Genomic DNA, 26,062 nt, shown 5'->3' on the forward strand with positions numbered 1-26,062 from the left:
TATTTTTATTGATTTCAGAGAAGAAGGGAGAGGGAGAGAGAGGCAGAAACATCAATGATAAGAGAGAATCATTGATCACTGCCTTCTGCATGCCCCACACTGGGAGTAGAGCCTGCAGTTCAGGCATGTGCCCTGATCAGGAATTGAACCATGACCTCTTGGTTTATAGGTTGACGCTCAGCCACTGAGCCACACTGGCCAGGCTCTCTGCTTCTTTTTCTGATTCTTCCTCTGCACTTCTCAATCTCTGCCCCCCCTTTCCTCTTTGTCTCTCTCCCATGTAGGTCTCTGCCTGCCATCCTTTCTGTAAGTTCTCTGTGTGCCTTTCTGCCTCTGCTCCTGTCTCCCTGTCTCTCTCCCTCTCTCCGTTCCCCGTCTCCTCACCTCCCCCCACTTTCAGAAACTTAGAGCCTTTTTCACTTCTTTTCATTTCCTTGTCTTTAATTGTGATAAATTACTAATGTAGAACAATGTAAAGAATTAACAGGATTTAAAGAGCTCATGGGCACTAGCTGGTTTGGCTCAGTGGATAGAGCGTCGGCCTGGGGACTGAAGGGTCCCGGATTTGATTCCAGTCAAGGGAACATGCCTGGGTTATAGGCTCGATCTCCGGTAGGGGACATGCAGGAGGCCGCCAATCAATGATTCTCTCTCATCATTGATGTTTCTATCTCTCTTTCCCTCTCCCTTCCTCTCTGAAATCAATAAATATATATTAAAAATAAATGAATAAATAAATAAATAAAGTGAAGAGCTCATGGGACCTTCACCTTATACCACATACAAAAACTATCTTAAAATGGATTAAAGACAAATATAAGAGCAATAACTCATAGGAAGAAAACAGGTTTAAAGCTTCATGAGTTGGATGGATCTGGCAGATCATTGTATGTGTGTGTTGTATTTTTAAATGTTTTTGTTCATTTTAGAGAGAGGAAGGGAGAGAGGGAGTAAGAGATAGAAACATCAGTGAGAGAGAATCATCCATCAGCTGCCTCCTGCACACTTCTTACTGGAGATCAAGCCCTGACCGGGAATGGGACTGGGGACCTCTTGGTGCATGGTTTGATGCTCAATCGCTGTGCCACACTGGCCAGGCTGTGTGTGGTTACTTTTGATCACTGAGCTTGTCAAGCCTGCCGTGTAGCCCCCCTGAGCTTGGTCAGGTTTATTGCACAGCCCCATTTCCCTTCTCATTACCCACCATTGCCTTTGCATCATCAGTGTAAATACAAACAGTTTAGACAAAATATCACCTTCATATTACTATGAAAGTATTTTTGACATTGCATACTCCTTAAGAATCTCAGGAATTCAAAACGTCTGAGGGCTTTGTTTTGAGAAACATTCCAACAGAGGATATGTAAGAAAAAAATCCAGGCAACCAAAAGCTTGTGAGAAAGGGGGAGCACTGGGGAAATTTGAACACTAGCTGAGTATTTGGTATTAAGTGTCTATGAAAGAACATCCAGCCTAAGAATAAGTCTTACAAGAGTTTATTTGGGCCAAACTGATGACAGTTACCGGGAAACACAATCTCAGCGGATTGAGAAAATGCTTCGGAGAATAATAGTTTTATGTAGCTTATTTTATATGTTAGAATCAAAGGAGGACACGGAAGGGTGGGTTATGTAAAATCCATTAGGGAGGCAGGAGAAAGCAAAGCAGGGGAATCTCTGTGATTGGATAAAAAATAAAACAGACACACTTCTTTTACTTTGATGGGTACAGGATAGTTAACATGTACAGCACACAGAGATGGTATGGGAGCAACAAGATAACAATGAGGGGTTCTGTGATCTCATACTCTACTGGGAGGTTGTGCCCTAAAGGGCTTAAAAGGGGGGTTTCTTTGACCTTCCATAAAGACAATAGACAGGCTCACTGAAGGTAGTAAAGATGGACTTTTGTCGAGGAAGCTACAGGAATGACTACCCACCATGACTAGGAATCTTTATATTCAGACCATCCTCTGTGGTTACTTTCAGTCTCTGAGTTTGTAATGCCCATCGGAGCCTCCCTGAGCTTGTCAGATTTAGTGTGTGGCCCCTTTTTATCCACAAAAGGAATGAATAGGATTGGGTTTTTTTAGGTATGATAGTGGTGTTGCTGTTGTTTTATGTTTTACTAGAGGCCCAGTGCACGAATTCATGCATGGGTGGGGTCCCTTGGGGTGGCCTGTGGAGATCGGGTCCCAGCTCGTGCCCCCAGCCTTTTAGCCCTGCAGCCTCAGCTGGCACCCTGCCTTGGCCTGGTGCCGCCCCCTCACCTGCTCCACCGTCCTGCCTGCAAGGCAATCGATTGGGGCCAAGCCCGGCTCCCTTAGCGCTGGGAGCCGGGTGGTGACCCCGCCCTCCACCACCGCTGCTGGTTGCTATCTGCAGGGCCATCCGGCCTCCACTCACACCCGCCTTGGCCTGGCACCGCCCGCTCACCTGCTCCACCATCCCGCCACGGTCCCGCTCTCCTCAGGGCCAGCAGTGCCGCCCGCTGCCAGTGCTGCATCGCCGATGCCCGCCATGTTCCGCGCCGCCCCCGGTGGTCAGCGCATGTCATAGCGAGCGATCAAACTCTTGGTCTCCCTGTCAAACTCCCGGTCAAACGACTACCCAAGGGGACAATTTGCATATTAGGCTTTTATTATATAGGAGGATATGCAAAGGGCAGTCCTTGTATTTTAGGGAACCTACTGAAGGATCTGAATGAAGTGATATAATGTCTAGGAATCACTTCAAAAAAATTCAGTGAATTAGAGAAGCAATGTGGTGGGTGGGGAGTTTAGGTTAAATAAGGTCAGCTTTGTGTGATCATTGTTCAAACTGGATGATGGGTATGTGGGGTTTTTTTAATGCTCTTCTTTTTGCTATTGTGTATGTTTGAAAATGTCCATATTAAAGAAGAATCTTACCTGGCCGGTGTGGCTCTGGTTGAGCATTGACCTATGAACCAGGAGGTCACAGTTAGATTCCTGGTCAGGGCACATGCCTGGGTTGTGGACTCGATCCCCAGTAGGAGGTGTGCAGGAGGCAGCTGATCAATGATTCTCTCTCATCATTAATGTTTCTATGTCTCTGTCCATCTCCCTTCTTCACTGAAATCAATAAAAATATATTTAAGAAAAGGAAAAAGACAGAGAAACACTGAGAAGCAGAGAGAGACTAACATACTCAGACACGTAATCAGCCGATTTATGATTCTCTCACCATTGATGTTTCTATCTCCCCCTCTTCCTTCCTCTCTTTGAAATAAAGAAAAACATATTTTAAAAAAGGAATCGTAGCAAATAACAGTAACATGACAGGGTTAACAGGTCCCCATCTACTGAGCCAGTTTCTGACAGCAGGGAAGTGACATTGTCTTCAGTGCAGAGAGCATTCAGAATCAGAACCCAAGAAAAGTCATTTCAATGCACGGAGACCCTGGGCGAATCACTTACGTCTCTGATCTCTGCACCTATAAAACTGGGATACTGCTCCTTAGCTCAGGGGGTTCTCTGAAGAGTAAGTGAGACAGTATAAAGTGTCTGGCACATAGTAAAGGCACTGCACATGCGAGGCACCTCAGGGAAAGAGTCAGGATTGTGTCTGTGTTCACTCTATCCGGGATCAGAAAGATGAGAGGCACAGACAGGGTGGAAGGAAACGAAGTAGCATTGGGATCAGTTCACAGTTAGAAATGAATGAAAAAATGTCCGTGGAAGTTGTGTGGGAGTTCGGCATTTCCTTCTGGCATTTCCTTCTGACCATGGAACTTCCTTTTGTTTGCATTCCTTTGTCCTGATTCAGAGGCACTGGTGGGAAATTTAGGTCCAGAGTCACCTGCTTCATATTTAAGTCTGAAGAAATCAGTGCAGCAGCGAGAGCCCCTTTCCCTCCTCTCTGTGTTGATCCACAAAATGTATTAACTGGAAGAAATAGGACTAGCCCTGCCCACGTGACTTAGTGGTTGAGCGTTGACCTATGAACCAGATGTCATGGTCTGATTCCCAGTCAGGGCACATGCCCAAGTTGCGGGCTTGATTCCCAGTAAGGGGTGTGCAGGAGGCAGCCGATCAGTGCTTTCTCTCATCATTGATGTTTCTCTCTCTTCCTCTCTCCCTCTCCCTTCCTCTCTGAATTCTATTTTTAAAAAGAAGAAATTGGGCTAAAAGATACCTAGCTAAAATAAGTGACTTCTGACATTTATTTCCAGGCTTTAACATTTTTGTATTTCTTTTCTTAGAAGCAAGAAAATACATTCCACACCCCTGATTAGCTGATTGTATACCCAGGCATTTTTATCTGTGTGCGTAATGATTAAACTGGTATTTGAAGGTAGTGTTATATAACTGTGCATGAATCAGTACAAAATGAAGTTATAAAACACAGGGAAGGTCTTAAAATAACCATATTCTTTGCTTAATTTTAAACTTAATTGTGCTTTTCTGAAGAGGTATTGTTTTAACACATTGCAAAAGTAAATGAAAGTGATGTAACAAGGGTTATGTACATCCCATCATCTCACTCCCACACGTGCCTTTGTCTGCCTCCTCTCCCCACCATGGGTGACCACTCTTCCTAGCTTTTATTTTTTTAAATATATTTTATTTATTTTAGAGAGGAAGGGAGAGGGAGAGAGAGATAGAAACATCATGTTGAGAGAGAATCACTGATCAGCTACCTCCTGCACACTCCACACTGGGGATCGAGCCCACAACCTGAACATGTACCCTGACCAGGAATCGAACCGTGACTTCCTGGTTCATAGGTTGATGCTCAACCACTGAGCCACGCCGGCTGGGCTCTTCCTAGCTTTGTGAGCATCCTCCCAATGTACCTTTTCGCACACAGGACTGTATTCTTATCTCACTACCTTCATCCCCCGTGTCAACAGGTAGCATCTAGACACACTGTTCCGCACCTCCTGTGTTTACCTAGCAGCATATCCTGGAGGTCTGTTCAGGCCCGTCTCCTGTATGTGTATACGGGCTCGTTTCCAGTCCTCTACTGTTACAGACAACAGAGCACTGATAACCCTGTGTATGTCATTTGTTTGCAATTATATCTGTGGGACATATTCCCAGAAATGGAAGTTTAAGATCGTAGGATAAATAATTGTATTTTGATAGATGTCAAAGGGGCACTGTATTTTTCATAACAAATCTAGAAAAGTGCCTGGCGTTCTTTAGTGGTCAACTCTTGTCTGCATTGAAATTCAGTAACTGAGGTTATAAATTCTTCACCGTGTTTCTGAGCAGATTGTTCATTCTTTTCAAGTGTTAGAGTCCCCTGTGGGCTGCTACAATATGTGATGGAACTATTTATGCCCTTATGCAATGAGAATGGACAAAAAATTACATTCTTAGCCACACAAATATGGGCCATCCCACCTATTTAGCACCAGAAAAGAACCTGGGAGCCCCCACTCTCCCCACAACAGGGTGCAGCGAGGAGCCTGTCTAGTCACAGAGGTAGCCTGGACTAGGGACTGACTGACAAAAGCAGACAAACCTCTGAGCGGGTCACCACCAGGGAGGGGGACTGTTCCACCTCTGCTCGAATTTTTCTACTGTGAAAATATTTACCGTTTATTTGGTAGGCATACATAATTGATAATCTTATAAAACACTTAGAAAAATTAGGGCAAGAACTTGGCGAATTAAGTGTGTTCTGTGAATTTGCGTCCCTGGTTCCATGGGAACAGATCTTTATCTGAGCGTTGAGTTCTTAGGAAGATGTACAGAGGAAACCAGAAAGGTGGGGCCTCTTTGAGGGAAAACAGCTGTTAACGGTGACCCAGCAGCTGAGTGCAGTTACGTGGAGTTTGAATGGGAAATATTGGGGCCTTTAAAAATGAATTCTTGCTCTGGCATTATCTAATGGAATGGTATAGCAGGAATGGGGTAGGGATCAGATATATGTTACAGCTTGTTATGGTTACTTTCCCTTTCAAATTCCTTTTGTCTCGGGGCCCACTTTCCACTTGAGGCTAGTATTGTATTTCCTTTTTAGTTCTCCGAGATATTTGCAAAATTAAAATAAATCTGGAAGAACAGTTATGTAAATAAACCGTATGTTAAAAGATAGGGAGTCTTTAGAACTGACTAATGTATAGTATTTTTAACAGTTGCAAATTGATAGCCTTTATTAAATACTAAGTATTCTTCCTAATAAACATGCAAACAAATTGCTGAACTATGCAAGAGAAAAAAACAGGCAGGGAGAAAGCAAGAAGTTTTCCCACAGCATCCACAGCATCAGCATCCAAATCCAGTGCATCTGTAAAAAGCAACTAGGATTAGAAAAAGAGATGCTAACCCGCATTAGATGTCTTTTATTAGTTATTCCCTCATTAAAGAAAGTGTACGAAAGCACTCATTGTCTCCTTGCCTGAGGCCACATTGGAGGGTAGTTGGCACCGTGCTTTGCCCCTAGCATTCCTTTATCCTGGCAGTGACTTCCGTCTCCTGGCCATGCCCATGTTCTCCATTCTGTCAGCGTGCCATTTACAGAGCTGTGATGCTTGCATGTGATGTGATAGTGCTGATCCCTTGCTACCTGCCAGGCATTGTGCTAAGCCAGTGGTTCCCAGCATGGGGCACATGCCCTACTGGGAGGTAATTTGATTATTAAGGGGGGAAATTTGAGAAGGAGTTATTTACAGTGAATTTTTTGCATTTCTAATAGTCCTAGGGGACTCATATGCAGTATCCCATATAATAAAGTTGTAATATGCAAATTGACCATCACGCCGTCACAAGTTGGCGGTGCCCACAGCGAGGGCAGGGCCGGCTGCTCCGTGCACCTGCTGCCGGAGTCCCCTCAGCCCCACCGGGGGACGGCAGGCGCACAGAGCAGCCCCCCTCGGGTCCTCATGCACCCCCCACTGACTGACAGCTCGCCCAGGCTCCTCCAACGAGCTGCCCATCCCTCTCTTCCTCCCTCCCCCGAAGTTGAAGCCTGACTGTGGTGTCCAACAAATTGGAAGTTATAACTCATGTTGTTGAGGATATCCTCCATTCTTCAGCCGGGGCCGGCTGCTCCGCGCGCCTGCCGCCGGAGTCCCCTCAGCCCCGCAGGGGGCCTCTGGTCCTCCTGCACGCCCCCACTGACTGAGGCTCAGGCCTGCCGAGGCACTGGCAAGCCTCGAATGGCGGCTGCCCAGCCGCCCAGGGCCGGCCCGAGGCTCAGGTAACCAGGGCCGGCCAAGGCTTGTGCTGCCGGCAGTGGCAGCAGCAGAGGTGTGATGGGGCGCCGCCTTCCCCTGATCGCCTGGGTCGCCTCCCAGCCCTGAGGGCTCCCTGACTGTGAGAGGGGGCAGGCCGGGCTGAGGGAACCCCCCTCCAGTCATGAATTTTCATGCACCGGGCCTCTAGTATAAATATATTGTGACATATTTATGCATTTCAGTTCTCTATTATATGTTTTGAAACTTCATTTGCTGTTTTTTCATATCACTTCATATTGTTATTTTTTTTAACAATTTCTTAGTGATTTCTTCCTCAGTACTTCAACTGTCCTTTCGTTCTTTTATTTTTCTCTTTCATGGATGCCATGTTCTTTGGAAGCTTGTTTAGACCAAGTTAATGGCCTTTAAGGCTTCCTCCACGTGAATAGGAGTTCACTTTTTTAATAATAATAATTCTATGTCATGGGGGGCGCGCATCAGGATTTTAGAGATGCTTAGGTGGGGCATGGCCAAAAAAAGGTTGGGAACCACTGTGCTAAGCACTTGGCGTGCATCCTCTGTTTTCCTTATAACCCTGGGAGGTAGACAATATGTTACCCTTATTTTAGGTACAAATTTGCTATTACTATTATTATTATTATTATTATTATTATTATTAAGGCAGGTGACCCAAGAAAACATCTAGCATTAATTTTTTCTCTTTCAAATCCCTCTCCAGCGTACTAGTAATGTTCGATCCACGTTTTTTAAGGACTGTTTATATGAAGTATTCGATGACTTGGAGTCAAAGATTGAAGACGCTGGAAAACAGCTACTTCAGTCAGTTCTCCACCTGATGGAGAACGGGGCCCTGGTATTGACTACAAATTTCGACAACCTCCTGGAACTGTACGCAGCAGACCAGGGCAAGCAGCTTGAATCCCTTGACCTCACTGATGAAAAAAAGGTAAAAAGTAAAGCAGGAGCCTGCTTCCGGCTAGTGGAGAGAACCTGTTTTTGTTGGCGGTTGGGTAGTGCCGGTATTTGTGTAGACAGGGAGCTGCCCCTCTCTGTGGGGATATTTTTGAGATAAAAAGCAATATACGTGCCCTAACCGGTTTGGCTCAGTGGATAGAGAGTCGGCCTGGGGACTGAAGGGTCCCAGGTTCGATTCCGGTCAAGGGCATGTACCTTGGTTGCGGGCACATCCCCAGTAGGGGGTATGCAGGAGGCAGCTGATCAGTGATTCTCTCTCATCAATGTTTCTAACTCTCTATCCCTCTCCCTTCCTCTCTGTAAAAAAATCAATAAAATATATTTTTTTAAAAAGGCAATATACGTAAAATGCACAGACCTTAAAAGTGCTCAGTTCTGTGAGTTTTGACAATTTCACCCAATTTTAAAGCTAGAACATAGGAAGTCATTTGAACTGTAAGATCTGTTTAATGTCTGATCATGTCAGATGGTTGTAATATTTATTTAGAATTCTCTCTTTGCCCTGGCCGGTGTTGTTAAGTGGTTAGAGTGTTGGCCTGCATACAAAGGGTCCTGGGTTCGATTCCCAGTAGAGGAAATGTACCTCAGTTGTGGATTCACTCCCCACTCCCTTTTGGGACACATGTGGGAGGCAACCAGTCGATGTGTCTTTCTCACATTGATGTTTCTTTCTCTTTCTTTCTCTCTCTCTCTCTCTCTCTCTCTCTCTCTCTCTCTCTCCCTCTCTCTCTCCCCCTTGCTTCCCTTCCTCTCCCTCTCCCCTCTCAGCCTTCCCTTCTATTCACTCTGAAAAACAATGAAAAAAGTATTCCCAGGTGAGGATTCACAAAAAAAGAATTATCTCAGAATATATGGTGTGTGCCAACTCCATCTGGAAATGAATGAAAACTACTTTCAGACATCTGGCAGACCATCTTCCAGGCCAAGTGAATGCTGGGTTGAGGTTAATGTTCAGTAGAAACCTCAGCAGACTTTTTTATTGTAGCCCATACTATACCTAAGCTCTCTACTTAATAGTGAACTCTAGGTGTTGATCTGTGTCAACTAACGAGATGAGGCTATTAGAATGGTCACCTGAGTTTGTCATTTGAAATCTAGTATCAACAGGACATTCTACAGCTGCACCAACATGTATTTAATTGGTGAAATTCAATGAAGCCATAAAAGGCAAAATGTTTTCATTGCCATAAAAAGATGTCAGAGACATAATAAGTGAGAAAAAAAGAAAACAGGTTGCAAACCGCCACCTGGTCTCATTTGTCCTGCTCTGTAGTTTTTGTAATTTTCCTTCTACACTTTGTTTTCCCAGGAGCCTGCCTCTGTGTCCAGCCTAGAACCCAGCTAAGTAGTTTGAATAGCGAGAGATTCACCCTGGCTTCATTGCCTCAGTACTGCCTCTGCCAGAGGAGCAGCTGTGATGCCACTCTAACTTTGCTGACCTCGAAGCCAGCTTTTAAAAGGAAATCACTCAGGACACGGTGCCATGAAGACTGATTTCCTCTGGCTGGAGTGTTTCCACCTGTTACTCTTAGGCTCTCTGTGGCCAGTTCCTTCTTCACCTATTAAATCTCAAATAGCACCTCCTCTGGGAGGTCTTCTCTGGCCGTCCTATTTAAGAAGGGACACACCCCAGCCCTGGCCAGGTAGCTCATTTGGTTAGAGAATCATCCCTAACCCAAGAATCAACCAATGAATGCATAAATAAGTGGCGCAACAAATCGCTGTTTCTTCTCTCGCTCTCTCTTTTCCCCTCCCTCCCTCACTTCCTCGCTCTCTAAAAATCAATTTAACAATTAACAAAAGAAAGAAGCCTAGCCGTCTTGCCTGCCGGGACCTTGAAGCAAGTGTTCAGCCTGCCCGCCTGGCTGAGCTCTCTTTGTGTTGTGCAGGTCCTAGAGTGGGCTCAGGAGAAGCGGAAGCTGAGCGTGCTGCACATCCACGGGGTCTACACCAACCCCAGTGGCATTGTCCTTCATCCCGCTGGGTACCAGAACGTGCTCAGGAACACGGAAGTTATGGTGAGTGCTGCTCATCTCGCTGGGCTTGGGACCGCCTTCCTGGAAACCTCTCAGCGTACCCTTGGTCTCCACGGGCTAACATGTTCTTTTCATTCCCTCAAAGTTGGAAGGTCCAACATTCTTTCCCGTGCTCCTCAGCTTCTGGGTGTGCGTGCCATCTTTTTTTTTTTTTTAATATATTTTATTGATTTTTTACAGAGAGGAAGAGAGAGGGATAGAGAGTTAGAAACACCGATGAGAGAGAAACATCGATCAGCTGCCTCCTGCACACCCCCTACCGGGGATGTGCCCGCAACCAAGGAATCGAACCTGGGACCCTTGAGTCCGCAGGCCGACGCTCTATCCACTGAGCCAAACCGGTTTCGGCGTGTGCGTACCATCTTGAAAAATGTACTCGAGGTATCAAACTGCAGGGTTTCCCTTTGTTCTTTTTTTTTTTTTTTTTTATGTTTTTATTTTTATTTTTTTATTGATTTCAGAGAGGAAGGGAGAGAGAGAAATATCAGTGATGAGAGAGAATCATTGGTCAGTTGCCTCCTACACGCCCCACACTGGTTATCGAGCCCACAACCTGGCATGTGCCCCAGCTGGGAATGGAACCATGACCTCTGGTTCATAGGTCCACGTTCAACCACTGAGCCACGCCGACCGGGCTCCCTTTGTTCTTGATGGACAGCCAGCTGGTTGCCATCACCTTCACATATGAAGAATACATCATTATCTCTTTTTATTGTTCAGTTTATGACAGTATTAATAACCCTCTCTATGCCAATAATAACTGGTGTAGCTTTTTATTGACCAATCACTACTAGAACATACATCCTAAAGTAATTTTCTGTAAATGATGATGGGCTTGAATTAATTACCACACTTATTCAAACTTATTGCTCAATGGAAAAAATGGAAAACTTTTGGTGATAAAGTAGAGGTTCTTTCTTTGTGAAAAAATATATTTGTTGATCTTTAAAGATCAAAGTTTTAGACTTGCTCACACATGCATGTTCAAACCAAAAAGTCTACCTCGCCAATGATATGTGGGAGTAATTCACTGGCCCCCAATTCTGAAAACAGTATATAACAGGACTGGGTCACTTAGAGTGATCGTATTGACATGATGCAGCAAAAGAAAGACCAAGAAAATGGGATGTTTTCTAAAGCATAAGAGCCTTTCCCCCCACATATTCTTTCCCTGGCATCTGTTGGAACTCCATTCATTGCTGACATTGGGTGATCCCTTAAGCCAGTGGTCGGCAAACTCATTAGTCAACAGAGCGGCAACCGCGGCTCGCAAGCCAGAGCCACGGTTTGCTGACCGCTGCCTTAAGCAAAAACATTTCTAATGTTTCTATATTTTCATACTAGAGGCCCAGTGCACGAATTTTGTGCACGGGGGTGGTGGGGAGGCCTCAGCCCGGATTGCAAGAGGGCGCAGGCCAGGCTGAGAGACCCCACCAGTGCACGATCGGAGCTGGGGAGGGACCGCTGGAGGGCTCCAGGGCGTGTCCGGCCCATCTTGCTCAGTCCTGATCGGCCGGACCTCAGCAGCAAGCTAACCTACCGGTCAGAGCGTCTGCCTCCTGGTGGTCAGTCTACATCATAGCAAGTGGTTGAGCAGCCTTAGCATATCATTAGCATACTACGCTTTGATTGGTTGAATGGCCAACTGGACACTTAGCATATTAGGCTTTTATTATATAGGATGTGTATGTAAAGATACATACACATCCTATATAATAAAAGGCTAATATGCAAACTGTCCCCTCAACTGGGAGTTTAACAGGGAATTCGACCCAAAGTTTGACCAGGGGGTGGGGCTAGCCGCCCATGGCCCCTCCTACAGACAGCCCCCACCTGTGCACGAATTTGTGCACCAGGCCTCCAGTAGATATATATTGATCTAAGTATTGAGGAAATCTGGTGATGAAATTATCTTTACTGCTGGTCCATGGTTCCCTTTGTAAGGCAAAAAAAAGGCAAATACGTCCAAAAAATGGAAAGAGTAAGATATATTAGAGATATATTAAAGGTCTTATGGCTTCTGGGTACATAGATCTCAAAAATAAATTGCAAGGTCAGTAGACCAGTGGTAACCCCGAGAAACCCTGAATAGAGAACCTATGACAACAGTATTAGACATAGGTCTAATATTGGTACAGATCAATATTAGACCAATAATCAAGTTATAGTGATAAGCCCGCCTGGTGTGGCTCAGTGGTTGAGCGTCACCCCATGAACCAAGAGGCCACTGGTTCGATTCCCAGTCAGGACACAAACAAGATCAGCTTTAGGGGCTCATCTACCCTCTTAACCCTGGTTCAGTGGCAGCCACAGTCTGTTAAGAGCAGCAGTGATGATGAGCCTGCGGCTTTTGTGTCTCAGACACGCCTTGTGTGTGTCTTCACCGTGTCACTTTGTTTCTTTTCCTGCAAGAGAGAGATTCAGAAACTCTATGAAAACAAGTCATTTCTTTTCCTGGGTTGCGGCCAGACGGTGGATGACACCACTTTCCAAGCCCTTTTTCTGGAGGCCGTCAAGCATAAATCTGATTTAGAACATTTCATGCTGGTTCGGAAAGGAGATATAGATGAGTTCATGAAGCTTCGAGAAAATATGCTGGACAAAGGGATCAAGGTCATCTCCTATGGAAATGAATATACTGATCTTCCAGAGTATTTCAAGCGGCTGACCTGTGAGATCTCCACGCGGGGTAGGTCAGGTAAGATGCAGCTCTCCAGCCTTGTGTGTGTTGGTTATGGGTAAAGTCATTACCAAGATGAGGACTATCACCCTAACCAGATTAGGAGGGAGGGCATGTCTGGTCTTCATATTGGATGAAAATGGCATTTGGATAGGAGAAAAATGCACAAAGGCAAATCCATTGCAGAAGTGGGAAGAAGAAAGGAACTCAGCCTCATTAGTTCTCAGTGAAGTGCAATTAGGATTTAGATTTCAAAATAGAAAAGAATGATAACTCAATTTTGGCTAAGCTATGAGGAAAGAAATATATTCATGTTGGAATATGTTAAAAATTTTTAAACCTTTGACCTAGAAATTTCACCTAAAGAGATAATTGGACAGTTGCATAAAGATGATATACGTGTGGGGAATGTTACCAGTTTTGTATAAATGAAAAAATTGGAAGCAACTTAAAATGTTTCACTTAATAGGGAATTTTGTAAATACTCCAACATTTATTTAATTGATAAAATACAATGGAGCTATAAAAGGGAAAATGTTTTTATTGTCCAAAAAGATTTCAGAGACATAATATTGTGAGTGAAGGGGGGAAAAAATCAGTCCCATTCATACAAAATTATAGAGATTCTGTTTTTGTTTGTGTATAAGTATAGAGAAATATCTGCAATGATAGTTACTAAATTAACTGTGGTTATGTTTATGCTATTGGACTTAAGGGTTTTTAAAAGATATTTTATTTCTATGTTAGCATTTTCTACAGTGATTATGCATTATCTTTATACAAACAAAAAGCACACCTTAAAATGGTCTTTGGAAATTAACATGGTATTAAAGTCAGAGATTGGGGTACCCCTCACTCACTTGACATTTGACCTCCAGTTCTAATGAGAAAGCCAAATGGGGATAAAAGGTTGTTTATTAATGGCTCAAGGCAAGTTCCCAATAACCCTACAAGATACAAAACTTTATGGTGTCAATTAAATTGAAGTTTGCTTTTTAAAACCTTACTTGGAATGAAGCCAGCCCCAGGGTATGGCCACTCTGACTCACCACCCAGTTCTGAACAAACTTTGCTGTTGTACGTAGAATATGTTCTTGAAAAGTTTTATGTTAATGTGGATTTTCATTGTCAATCTCCGTGCTTCTGAGGGGGCCTATTAAAGTACAGGTAATTTAATGTAGAGAGAACTTCTCCTAAATCAAACCATCATTCCCAGCATTTTCTCCTGAATCAGATTGCTTTGAGGGGGATTCTTGGTAATGAGAAATCCCACAAGCTCTTATCACCATAACTGAGCACAGGAAACCATGTCTGCCCCTCTCCAGTAGACAGACCTTTCGGATTCCCGCGTGTGAAAACAGCTTGCTGGTCTTTCTTGGGGATGTGTTTTCTGCTGTCCTGCTGTGTTTGATTCTTTTGCTGTTCACCCACACTGAGGCCTTTCAGTCACTTTTACTACTGGACACATTCTGTTTTCATTAGACAAGAGATACATACCCAAACTCTACATATTTATTGTGGCCTACATTCTGAGAGCTTCTACCCAGGGAAGATGCTAAAATTGAAAATAACAAAATCCCCCCTGGACAGCTGTTCCTATTACACTAATTTTTATTTTCACTTATTTTATTTTATTTTTTTATTTTATTGACTTTTACAGAAAGGGAAGGGTGAGGGATAGAGAGTCAGAAACATCGATCAGCCGCCTCCTGCACACCCCCACTGGGGACGTGCCCGCAACCAAGGTACATGCCCTTGACCGGAATCGAACCTGGGACCCCCCCAGTCCACAGGCTGACGCTCTATCCACTGAGCCAAACCAGTCAGGGCTAATTTTTTTTTTTAAATAAAAATCTCTGAAGTGACACAAAAGCTTTTATTAGCTGCATAGGAGTCCTGTTAGCATAGGTAGTTAACCAGTTATTAATAAGGAGGATGCAAAGGGAATCAGACATTGTGAAGCATGGTCAGCTGGGGAGCATGCGCCTGTTTGTTTCATCAGAAAGCTAGTTTCACCCAATCCAGGGGATCACAGCATTGCCCGGCCAAGGATCAACACCCCTCTTTCCCCCTTCTGGTACCGGTAGGGATTTTGGGGTGTGAGGAGAGCAAGGGGAGATAAGTACATGTGCAATAGAAGTCAGAATGGTTCAGGGGGCGGTGCTTGGCCATAGAGGCCTGTCATTCTAGCCTGGGAAAGGGGTCAGTGGCTAGGGAGTGGACCCATCAGAAGCCTGTGCAAACTTGGGAAATTGGTCAGTTATTTTGAAAAAGCACCTGGTCCTTCCCAAGCCCCAGATGATATAATCCCAGGGGAACAGAGTTCTCTCTCACGCCCACTAACGGGAGCTCGCCCAACTTGTTTAAGCATTATCTCTCGATAGTAACCATGTGACCTGAGCTCCAAATACAGGCGCCACGGGGGGCCTGGATACTGCAGCACAGCAGCAATCGCAGCCCTGAACACAAGCTAAGCTGGCGGTGGTGGGAAAGGCTGGACTGGACTAGCTTTACTGTGGCACAGAATCTCTGGACAATGGCCCTATTTGTGGCCCTGATGTTCTATGGAGGGACAGAGATGGGAAATTGGGAACCCAGGCCTCTTCTGTTTTCACCCAGATAAATCTTCCCACCAGACCTCATCCTCTCTTGGGGGGTCCCCGAAAATGCTTTTCTCACAACACTGCAAGAACCACACTTCCACCAGCAACACTACTAGAGTCGCTTTCCCCACAGTTAGCACTAGTTATGTATTTGGAATTTTTAAAAATCAAGGCTTTCCTATAAAGCAGGGGTCTTTATTAGAATGGTCAGCTAAGTTAGTTTGTGATTTGAAATCTGGCAGAGCAGTTTTGGGTTTAAAACATTTCATTTCGAGACAAGTGAAACTTACTGTCATCCTTGGTTATGTTTTGAGTTTCCGTAGATGTGTACTGATGTTGGTTGGTTTAACACTGAGCATTTGCTATGTACCTGGCATTGTGCTGTGTACTCACTTTTGCATAGTGAAAATTACTTGGGTTCAAAACAATGGAAGATCTCGTACCTTATTTCAGAAAAATCAAGTAATAAGGAAAAGAAAAATAATTCTTTCATAATTCATTACCATTGCACAAGCAGTTATTTGGGTATATTTCCAATTAACAATTTTTCATAGATATAAAAAAATGTATACACACAGTCTTGGTACTTTTTATTCAGTGGTGTATAAATTCCTATGAGGCTACAGATTTTTTTTTTAATATATTTTTTTATTGATTTCAGAGAGGGAGAGGAAGAGAGATAGAAGCATCAACGATGACATGGAATCATTGATTGGCTGCCTCCTGCATGCCCCCTACTGGGGACCAAGCCCACAACCCAGGCATGTGCCCTTGGCCAGAATCAAACCCAGGACCCTTCAGTCCACAGGCCGAAGCTCTATCCACTGAGCCAAACTGGCTAGGGCAAGGCTACAGGTTTTGATACTGGTTCGAGGTTTGTGTGCCTGATGCTTCAAAGGCCAATAATCAAAAACGTCAGAGTTTGGAGTAAGGAAAGGTTTATTGATCAAGAAGGTGCCAGCTTAGGACTCTTTCCCCCTCCCCACGTAGGAGTCTGTGCTGTGAGATTCTTTCCCCGTCCCCACGTGGGAGTCTGCACTTGTTCTTCAATAAAATTTCCACCTTTGCTATTAAAAAAAAAGAAAAAAAGAAAAGGAAAAAAAATGAAGGTGCCAGCTTGAGAAGATGGGGGATTAGGGTTAGAGGTAATCTTATAGCTTCCGCAAATCCATTTTAAGAGAGCCCAGAATTCAGGCATCTTTTATGTCAATGGAAGGGAGGAGTGGAAAGGCAAGAGGTAGCTGAGGAGTCTAGACAGCTAGTTGGACAGGGATCCAAGGGATCCAAGGAAGAGCATGAAATCTCTGTATCTCTTTGTTCCTAGTTGGTCCATTGAACACCGCCCGCCCCACCACCTCCGACACCCCATTCCTGCCAACTGAGTCCATGCTTGAGGCTCCTGTAAAAAGTTGATAAGCAGTCATTATTTAGTAGATATTTCCCCACCTCTTTAGGGAAAGATGCCTTCTGATAAGGGGCTGTTCTTGCCAAAGCTCAAGCCTCAAGCAGAATTCCTCTAGCTAATTAGCATATCCACAGCGGGAACTATAAGCTTGAAGGCCAGGGGAGAAATGCTAGCTAGAATTAAAATAGTCAGGGATTGCCCCTAACCCCGTGGTCGGCAAACTGCGGCTCGAGAACCACATGCGGCTCTTTGGCACCTTGAGTGTGGCTCTTCCACAAAATACCACGGCCTGGGCGAGTCTATTTTGAAGAAGTGGCGTTAGAAGAAGTTTAAGTTTAAAAAATTTGGCTCTCAAATTCCAATCATTGTACTATTGATATTTGGCTCTGTTGACTAATGAGTTTGCCGACCACTGCCCTAACCGGTTTGGCTCAGTTTTTGCTCAGGATAGAGCATCGGCCTTCGGACTAAAGGGTCCCGGGTTCGATTCTGGTCAAGGGCATATACCTTCGTTGCGGGCACATCCCCAGTGGGGGGTGTGCAGGGGGCAGCTGATTGATGTTTCTCTCTCATGGATGCTTCTCTCTCTCTTCCTCTCTGTAAAAAAAATCAATAAAATATATTTAAAAAAATAAAATAGGGATTGTAACACTTTCATAACCACTATTTTAATATTTATTTTAGAAACATCAATTTGTTGTCCCACTTATTTATGCATTCGTTGTCATAACCACTGTTTTGTGTAAAATATGTTTTTGTTGATTTGAGAAAGGGAGAGGGAAGCATTGATGATAGAGACATCAGTTCCTGCCTCCTGCACGCCCTCCACTGGGGATCAAACTGCACTTTGGTGCACATGTATGTGCACAGGATGATTCCCACCCAACAGAGCCACACTGGCCAGGGCCATAACCACTATCTTTAATGACTGTGTTATAACCCAGTGTGTTAGTTTCCCTGATTATTTTCCTATTAGGCAGCTTCTAATTTTTTTCTTTTATTGTAAGAACTGTTGCAATGAATGTATTTTCATCCAGTTTTTCCTTTTGCAAGTAATTTCCTTAGGATAATTCTCAGGGCAATTACTAGGTCAAAAGGCATGAACATTTTAGATTGATAAATGTTGCTAAAGTGTTTCTAAGAGGAAAGTAGCATGTATGTTTTAGTGCTGTCTCTCTTATTTTTCTGATTGCCCATATTCTTTTCTTCCATGTGTTCACTTCTATACTTTTTCCAACACCATTTTCTATACCACTGCTGGCCAATAGAATCTTCTGCATTGTTAGAAATATTCTATACTTTTTGCTGTCCAGTACCATAACCACAAGTCACATGTAGCTGTTGAATATTTGAAATGTGGTTAGTGTGACAGAGGAACAGAATTTTTAATGTGAAATTCAGCCACCTGTGGCTAATGGCATCATATTAGACAGCGCACATCTAACCTAGTTTATACTGTGGGAGTATCTGCTACTTAGCACTCTTCTACTTGGTTGAATTTGCTCATTTGCATGCTGCTCCCCACCCCTGGTCACTTTTCCCCCTGAACTTGGCCTTCTACACTAGCTAGGGACAGTAGACACACTCTGCCCTTGTAAACGTTTTGTTTACAAGCAGTGCCAGTGGGCACACTCAGGGGCCTTACTGTTCCCGTTATTTAATACCACCATTTGAAGACTAACCTAGTTTATTCTCCCCGCCTCCTGTTCTCCTGCTGTATGTGTTCATTACTAAGTAATGCCATCCTTTAGAACACGTGCTTTCATCTCCCTCTGGATGGTTGGTGTTTAACAGCTGACATTGATGTTCACTCTGTTTAGCAGGTGTGATGAGAGAAGGTCACCTAAATGGCTCATCGGCAGCGCACAGTGAAATAAGAGGTATACTATTTCCTGTTCTACTGTCTGCCTATGTCAACAGAAAATGTTCCTCAGACCTTGGGAAGTAATGACTTACCTCTGCTACCTGGGAAAGATTCTTTTTCTTTTTTTTTAAATATAATTTTATTTTTTTAATTCTTTATTGTTTCAAGTATTACATAAGATTATTTTTCTACCAAGTCTGTTACAAGATGCCTGTCTCTTATGTCTTGTCTTCTGCAGTAGGTTAAGCTGGACTTAAGTACCTGCAGCTTTAGATGTGTAAACCTGTTTTATGAACCTCCCGCTTAGTCTCTCCCTTCTCTCTCCACAGACCTCAGTACATGAGGGCCACAGAAGTCACCGACATCAGACCAAGCTGTAAGGCCCTACCGTGGACAGTTTAATAGTAAACTTACAAGAACCCAGCACAACTCCGAAAAGAACCAAAACCCAGAAGTTGAAGGCTGGGGCTACGCAGAGTGGTGGCGAACTTCCCACCTTAATCCTTCGTGCCGACTGGTTCTTGGTCTTTTGTTTTGTTGTTTTCCAGTTCTTGGTCGTATATGGCCTGTTCCAGTTTGAGAATACCCAAGTGACAATGGGACCCAGTGCAGCTCCCCACCCACCCCCGGGCTGGACGTGCCTGTGTCCACGCACAGATCGGGGTGGTGCCCACTGAGCAGGCTGCGCCCTGCGTGGACTCGGGCTGTGGATGCCGTGGACTCGCCGTGGCCGCTGCAGTTTTGTACTCTAGACTTGGTTTTTCACTTCAGCTCAATGGCTTTTTCTAAGACAAGACTTGAAGCTCTAGTTTTCTAGATCTCTTACAGTGTACAGTATTTTACATACCGGAGCTGTATTAAAAGCTTGTTCACTTACCTCCCAGGGCTCTGGCTCTACTTTCAGTCACTTTGGAAAATTAACCTGCAAAGGTACCAACAAGCCTAATTTTTATCACTCAATTTAGATTTTGAAGACCTGTTCCTTTCCGGGGGAGGGGATCTCATTCTCAGGAGAGCCATTTTCCCAGGTTCCTCAGAGCATCAATTCCCGCTGCTTCCCTTCTTATCATAAACACTAGTTAGTGTGACGTGGGCTTGTAGTTTTGAATCCTATACAAAGTAATTCCGAGACTAAAAGGCGATTTACTTATGAAATTTATTTTCTTATATATAAATTATGCATTTCTCTGGGCAGACAGCCTTCACCTTATTGCACTAAGCACGTCTGTAATACAAGCTACAGGACAAGTCTCAACAAGAGGTTTGTGTTTTAACGTAGCACTTGTCTACCAGGCACTGTAGAGAGGAGGCGGAGGAGCTAGGGTCCCTCGGGGTGAAGAACGGGGAGGGGCACCGTGATACCTCCTGACAGGCAGTTTTCTCCCAGGAAGGGGAACATGCAAAGCTTACACCTGGGTTCTGGGAAGAGCTGGAAGGCGGAGCAGCCCAATGCAATACTGCAGCGTGCCCCCTCTTCTCAGGGATGAGGCAAGGGGGGACTCACCTTTTGCTCATTGTAACAAATCCCTCTGGCCTAGCTGACACTTTGGGGAAACAACAGGATGGGATCGTCATCAGAATTAGCAGCAATTAAGAACAGGCTATACAATGCCACAGTGTGGTTGGTGGGTGTCGCCCAGGCCCAGGGACCTGAAAGCTACGTAGCCTAGGGAGAGGTGCCACTCAAGACCCAGAGCTGGTTCTGGAAGTCGCTTAATCTAATGGAGCTGGGGCTTCAAACTGCTTATGATGCTCAGATGTCCCTATGACCACACACATTAGCCAAGTTCTGGTGGTGGATCTCCTGACCATTGGTCAAAGCTGTAATGAGACCAAGTCCATAGGCAGAGTGATGGGTAGAACCACAGTGGCGGCGGGCATGGGCAATGGGCAGTGACTGTAACATGATTAGGCCCTCCTTGTAGATGGAGGCTGGCTTGAACAGGGAGTGGGGCTAGAGGAGCTGCCTCACACTGCCTCTCCACTACACTGAAGACAAGTTGCTCACACTCTAATGCACATTCTTGATCCAGGAACGGGGACTTTGGGGGAAGCGGTGATTTGGTTTTGGGCAAGAGCATGTTAAGCCTTCATGAGGGCAGCCACCACAGCCTTGGCGTTGAGACTGCGTAGGTCGCAGTAGGTCTGGCCAGTGCCCACAAACACGATGGGTTTGCTTGTGATGTAGGTCATAGAAATAGCAGCTCCCACCTGAAGAGGAAAAAGGGGTACCCAGTCAACTCAAGGACCCTTTTTTGTACCCCGAGTAACAGGAAGCTTTGCAGCTAATGCAGCCTCAGCTACCTTGTGAAAGATCGCCACCCCCTGCCCTCTCAATCCCACTGTGTCCTGTGTCATTCGTATTTACCTTGTCATCAATGGTATCAAATTTGGTAAGGACAATGCCATCAATGAGCCGAGGGGTTTGAGCCATAGAATGGTCAGCCAAGGCTCTGTTGAACTTGACCTGGAAAGGAGAAATGGCATATAAGTGTAAAAAATCACCTTTCCACCCAAATCTGAGGCTGGAAAGAGAACCACGCCCTCACCAGTTGATCCACGGCCTCGTTGCCCACTAAGGCCTCGCCCACAAACAGCACCAAGTCGGGGGTGTTGACAGTAATGAGCTTGGCCAGGGCAGTCATCAGAGGGGCATTGTCTTGCATGCGGCCAGCTGTGTCCACCAGCACGACGTCAAAGCCTTGGTTACGTGCTACAGAGAGAAAAGTGGTCAGCTCAGAACTCCTGGGTTGTCACACTTACTTCCAGCGTCCTCTCAGGAAGTCCTAGCCTGGCTATGTTAAAGGTCTGTTTCCTTTCTTGGGCTCTGGATCTGGTTACAAGGTAGCATGAGAAGAAAATCTATACCTGGCCCTCCACAGAGTCAGGAAAAGGATGGCAATGCCACAAAGGTGACCAATTAGAGGTTTCTTCTGTTGGGCCATACCAGCTTTGGTTGCAACTACACCCATTACCCAAAGCGGAGCATGGCAAGTCACAAGTCCTTAAGTTGAGCATAAGTTGGTAGTCGGGTGACCCTGATCCTCAGGCTATTTTAAGGGAATCCAAGGAAAGGGGCCCAGACCAGCTGCCACTCTGTGCGCCGTACCAAAGGCAATGGCTTCCATGGCGATGCCGGCAGCGTCTTTGCCGTAGCCCTTCTCAAACAACTGCACCATGGTGCGGCCGCCGTGACTCTCCGGGGGGTGTAGGGCACTCAAGCGGCGCGTGTGCGTGCGCAGCTGCTCCACAGCCCCGGCACGAAATGTGTCACAGGCGGCGATGAGGACACTGAAGCCGTTCTCTAGCAGCCAGAAGGAAATCTGCAAGAGGCAAAGGAGACGTCACCTAAAACACAAGTTGCTGGTAGTGAAGAAAGGTCAGACACATGGGGAGCTGCACTGACCTTGGCAAGATTCGTAGACTTCCCCACTCCGTTAACCCCACAGAAGGTGACAACGTAAGGGCGCTGATGGCGCTGGGCATCCATGATGTCCCGGAGCATGTCCACACGACGCTGTGGCTGCAGGATCTGTACCAGGGACTCTTGCAGAGCTTGCTTTACTGTGGAAGTCACGGCTGAAAGGGAGGAGGCGGTAATGTACTCCAAGAACGCCAAACACCTTTCTGAGGTGAGGGAACTAGGATCTGGATGATACTAGGATCCTGCCCCAGGAATCCACACCATACCCGATACTGTCCTAATAAACACTTGCCAAGTATTAACTCATTTAATCCTCTTAGTAACTCTTAAAGTCTAAGTTATGTAATAGAGGTTTAGAGCTTGAGATTTGCCAAAAGTCACGGAGGCCAACACACTGGTATGCATAATGCCCTGCGCACACTGGCTGAGGCCGATACTTACTGCTGAATGTCCCCATCACTTTCCCTTCCAACTTGTTGGCCACGGATTCACAGAGTTGGACTGCAATGTCTGCTGCGACATTCTTAGCTGAGGAAGGGGGGGGGGCGGTGTGTGAGTGCCAAGTCAAGTCACCAACTCTTACGGTACAGCTAGGAAACTAGATGGTTCCACCCTCCACCATCCCCACCCCATAAACACAAGCCCACCTGTTCCTAGAGCTTACCAATGAGATGATCGCGCATCTTGTCCAGCACAGATTCCATGTCTTCACGACTCAAGCTCTTGGAACCCACAAGGCCCTTCAGCATCCCAAACATGCCACCCAGAGTCCCCTTGGCAGCACTGCAGGCACACGAGATTAGGGGTTCACATAAAGCCGGTGGGCAGGAGCCAAGCCTCATCCGCTCGGGAGCCACACACACCCTGCACCCCCTGAAATTCCCTACCTAGGTTTGGTAGGGTTTTGAGCAGCCCCTTCGTCATCGGAGCTGCTGCAGTCCAGATCCTGAAGCTGCCCCCCAGGCCCAGTCCCTCGAATCTGCAGGGTTTGGGGAAAGGAGAGAGGATTAGGAATTCTAAAGGTTCTGAAGGGGAAAAGCCCAGGATTCGCCCTGTCTACACTGCTCAGTCTCTCGGATTTGGGAAGAGACTCATCCTCTCAAAGAAATCCAAGGTACTACCCTCCTCTCTACTTCCAATTTTTTTAAAAACTTTTATTTAAGAGAGGGATAGAAAGATGGAAACATCAATGAGTGAGGAACATCATCGATCGGCTGCCTCCTGCACACCCCCTACTGGGGATCAAGCCTACAACCAGGGCACATGCCCTGACCGGGAATCAAACCAGCAACCTCTAGGTACATGGGTCAATGCTCAACCACTGAGCCACACTGGCCGGGCCCTCCCTTTCTCTTGGCCCCTGTTGACTCTCACCAAGTTGATGTCCTCAGGCGGGGCAACCTCTGGGGCCCCATTGGTGGTAGGAGCGCTGTAATCCAGGTCTTCCTTGTTAGCACAGCCACCCAGCGCCCACACCCGAGGCGCTTTTTTGCCCTTCTCCTTTGGAGCATCTGACTTCGTGGACTTGCTGAAAAGGGTTACGGCACAGGGTTACGGTGGAGAAGCAGGAGGAGAAACATCCCCCCAAGATCCAGAGACAAAAAGGCCCTTGCCCCCAACACCGCTAGATTATGGCAAAGGTTAGAACGCTCACCTGGACTTGTCTGCAGCCTTCCCATGCTTCTGAATGAACTCCTCTCGCTTCCTCCGGATCAGCTCCTCTTTGGAAAGTTCTACCCCATTGTCAGCCCCCACGGACTTGTCTGCAGGGGCTGTTTTGCTGGCAGTCAAAGGGACATCAAAACCTGTTAGGAGAAATCTCGCTGGAGAAAAAGGACCAGATTCCAGCAAAATAGACAATAGCGGGGAATTTCCAAACCCTTAAAGAGAAAAACTAGGAGCAAACATTTTGGGGCTCACAAGCACTGGGAATGACAGCGAGGGTGGGGGGCATTTGAGGGAGGGAGACAAGCAATGACAGAGGATAGGGGACCACTTCAGTATTTAGGACCACATTTAACCTTTTGCACTCGGATGTCGAGTGTGACTCGACACAGTTAGCATCGGTAGCAGCTCAAGGAAAAAGCAAGCGAGTGCAAAGGGTTAACTTTTCATGCCCCACATGTCCAAGGAGCTCACACCAACCTTCCTTCTTGGCCCCCTTGTTTTTTTTATTCTTTGCTTTCTCCTTGGGCTTTTCACCCCGGGTCTCAATCATGGATCTCACAGGTTTCTTGGCCTTTTCAGAATCTTCAAACTTCTTCATGGTGGTTGGAGCCCGGACCTTACTGCTCTCCTCCGCTTCACTAAAGCGAGAGAGAAGGGTTCGAGTCCAGAGAAAGGGTCCTCACCCCAAGAGGATCATTTAGAACTGGGCAGCAGATTCAGAAGCATCTTTCAATAAACACTTGGCCACCCCTGATCGGGCCTCAGGAAGGGAGGGAGCTCAGCAAGCCATGGAAATTGGTTTGGGGGAGGGGAGGCCTCTCACCGGAGGAGCCGCAGAAAGTCATTTTGGAAATCAAAAGTGCCATTCAATAGACTTAGAGCACTTTGCTGCTGGATCTCTGTGCGGTACTTGTCCCGAAAGAGCCGGTGCACGTCATCTATCAACTTGTCTACGTAGGTCAGCGTTAGGATCTTCTGAAAACCAACCTGTTCAGGGGAAGAAACAGAGCCAACGGATCTGCTTACGTGCCATCCCAGAACGGGGGGAAGCCAACTCAACCCAGGCCTCCAGATTGGCTAAGCCGCCTGGCAGGTGTCCCTGACCTGAGGGGTGGCCAAGCTCCCTGACTGAGCCCCAGAGCTTCTTCCCTTTCCCCCCACCCTTCTTGTCTTCTCATATAACACCATCTGCAATTAACCAGGGCTCGGTTCTCTTAATAATCAGGACTGTGCTGAGAATGCACTCGTCCCTCCAAAATACCACCACTTACCACAAACACCAGCTCAAACTGGTTGTCCAGTTTATACTTGAGTGTGAGGGCTTCATGGGTGAAGGAGTTGTTGCCTCCCCTTTCCTGGAAAGAGAGTATGTCTCCGAGTTCAGACTATTCCCCAGAAAGCCCAGTCTTGGGCCCCTCAACGATTACCTCTGGGAAAGAACCAAACATTCCCCCCAAGTCAAACCTGTCCCAGGACAAGAGGATGCTGGGGGCACTGTCTGAAACATCCCACCGGGGACAAAAGGAGATACCGTGGGGTGGAGGAGGGGGGAAGAGTGAGAGAGTGACAAGACACCTGGGAGCCCGAAGGGACGTAGTCGTCATAGAAACAGTCAGGTCTACTAGCAGCTGTACACTGTTTACAGATTTAAAGGTGTTTTTCCACCCCTTATCTCACCCATCCTTGGAAACAAGAGAAAACCAAGCTGGCAGGAGCGAACGGAGGGAACGATGGTTAGTCTGAAGAGGCGCCTAGTCCAGCTAAGAGTCCCAGAAAGCGCAGGGGGAGGGGGCGCCCCAAAGTTGCAGGACGGTCTGCCGCGGGCGGGAGAAAGAAGGGGAGTCCCGGCTACCGGCGAGCGGCCAGTCTCGGGGCGGACAGGGTGGGAGCGAGGCGCGGGGTCGGTCGAGGGAGACTATGGGTCAGATCGGGGGGGGTGGGGGGAAACGAACCCGGAGTCCTGACCCCGCGGGGGCGGTACCTGCAGCAGCACGGAACGAATCAACGCGTTGACGGGCCCGGTGCAGGAGTCGCTCACGCCCTGGAAGCACCAGAGCACGAGCCCGCCCTTCGAGAAAATGGTGAAGAAGTCGAGCATGGCGGCAGCAGGAAAGGAGCCCGGCAGGCGCCGGGAGCTGAGGCCACGATCGCCCCGACTTCCTGCTGCGCCAAGCGCGGGACACGTCACACCAGCGGCCCCGGAAACCAGCTCAGCCGCACTTCCGCTCAGAGCTCTGGCA

The 26,062-nt window shown here is 46.4% G+C and overlaps 2 protein-coding genes across 11 annotated transcripts in view; one reads left to right on the forward strand and one right to left on the reverse strand.

Moving 5' to 3' along the window:
- The window catches only part of FAM118B (family with sequence similarity 118 member B), a 41,132-nt gene extending 21,210 nt beyond the window's left edge, over positions 1-19,922 (forward strand). For 2 of the 10 annotated variants that reach the window (XM_054712371.1, XM_054712376.1), the window contains exons 4-8: positions 7,886-8,113; positions 10,032-10,160; positions 12,591-12,876; positions 18,687-18,746; positions 19,060-19,922. In XM_054712371.1, coding sequence (XP_054568346.1) covers positions 7,886-8,113; positions 10,032-10,160; positions 12,591-12,876; positions 18,687-18,746; positions 19,060-19,073 — 717 coding nt within the window. In that variant the 3' untranslated portion in view covers positions 19,074-19,922. Of the gene's footprint in view, positions 1-7,885; positions 8,114-10,031; positions 10,161-12,590; positions 12,877-16,122; positions 16,519-18,686; positions 18,747-19,059 lie in introns of those variants that run through there. The other 8 variants (XM_054712367.1, XM_054712368.1, XM_054712372.1 and 5 more) reach the window with 7 other exon arrangements.
- Positions 19,868-26,031, reverse strand: SRPRA (SRP receptor subunit alpha). The gene is made up of 14 exons (XM_008142559.3): positions 25,804-26,031; positions 25,094-25,177; positions 24,646-24,809; positions 24,300-24,460; positions 23,809-23,959; positions 23,529-23,682; positions 23,042-23,133; positions 22,819-22,937; positions 22,596-22,682; positions 22,137-22,309; positions 21,840-22,053; positions 21,280-21,443; positions 21,099-21,197; positions 19,868-20,941 (listed from the first exon to the last, which is right to left on the reverse strand). The coding sequence occupies exons 1-14, from the start codon at positions 25,918-25,920 to the stop codon at positions 20,813-20,815; spliced, it is 1,908 nt and encodes a 635-aa protein (XP_008140781.1). The 5' UTR covers positions 25,921-26,031; the 3' UTR covers positions 19,868-20,812.
- Between the last annotated feature and the right edge of the window lie 31 nt (positions 26,032-26,062).

The sequence above is a fragment of the Eptesicus fuscus genome, chromosome 23 (assembly GCF_027574615.1).
Source record: "Eptesicus fuscus isolate TK198812 chromosome 23, DD_ASM_mEF_20220401, whole genome shotgun sequence".
In the NCBI taxonomy this organism is placed as follows: domain Eukaryota; kingdom Metazoa; phylum Chordata; class Mammalia; order Chiroptera; family Vespertilionidae; genus Eptesicus; species Eptesicus fuscus.

Excerpts from the sequence above, each read along its gene's own strand:
- SRPRA (XM_008142559.3), bottom strand. The coding sequence starts at position 25,920 with ATGCTCGACTTCTTCACCATTTTCTCGAAGGGCGGGCTCGTGCTCTGG. Across the intron at positions 21,444-21,839 it reads CATGGAAGCCATTGCCTTTG|CACGTAACCAAGGCTTTGAC; the intron begins GTACGGCGCACA and ends TTCTCTCTGTAG. Across the intron at positions 21,198-21,279 it reads ACGAGGCCGTGGATCAACTG|GTCAAGTTCAACAGAGCCTT; the intron begins GTGAGGGCGTGG and ends TCTCCTTTCCAG.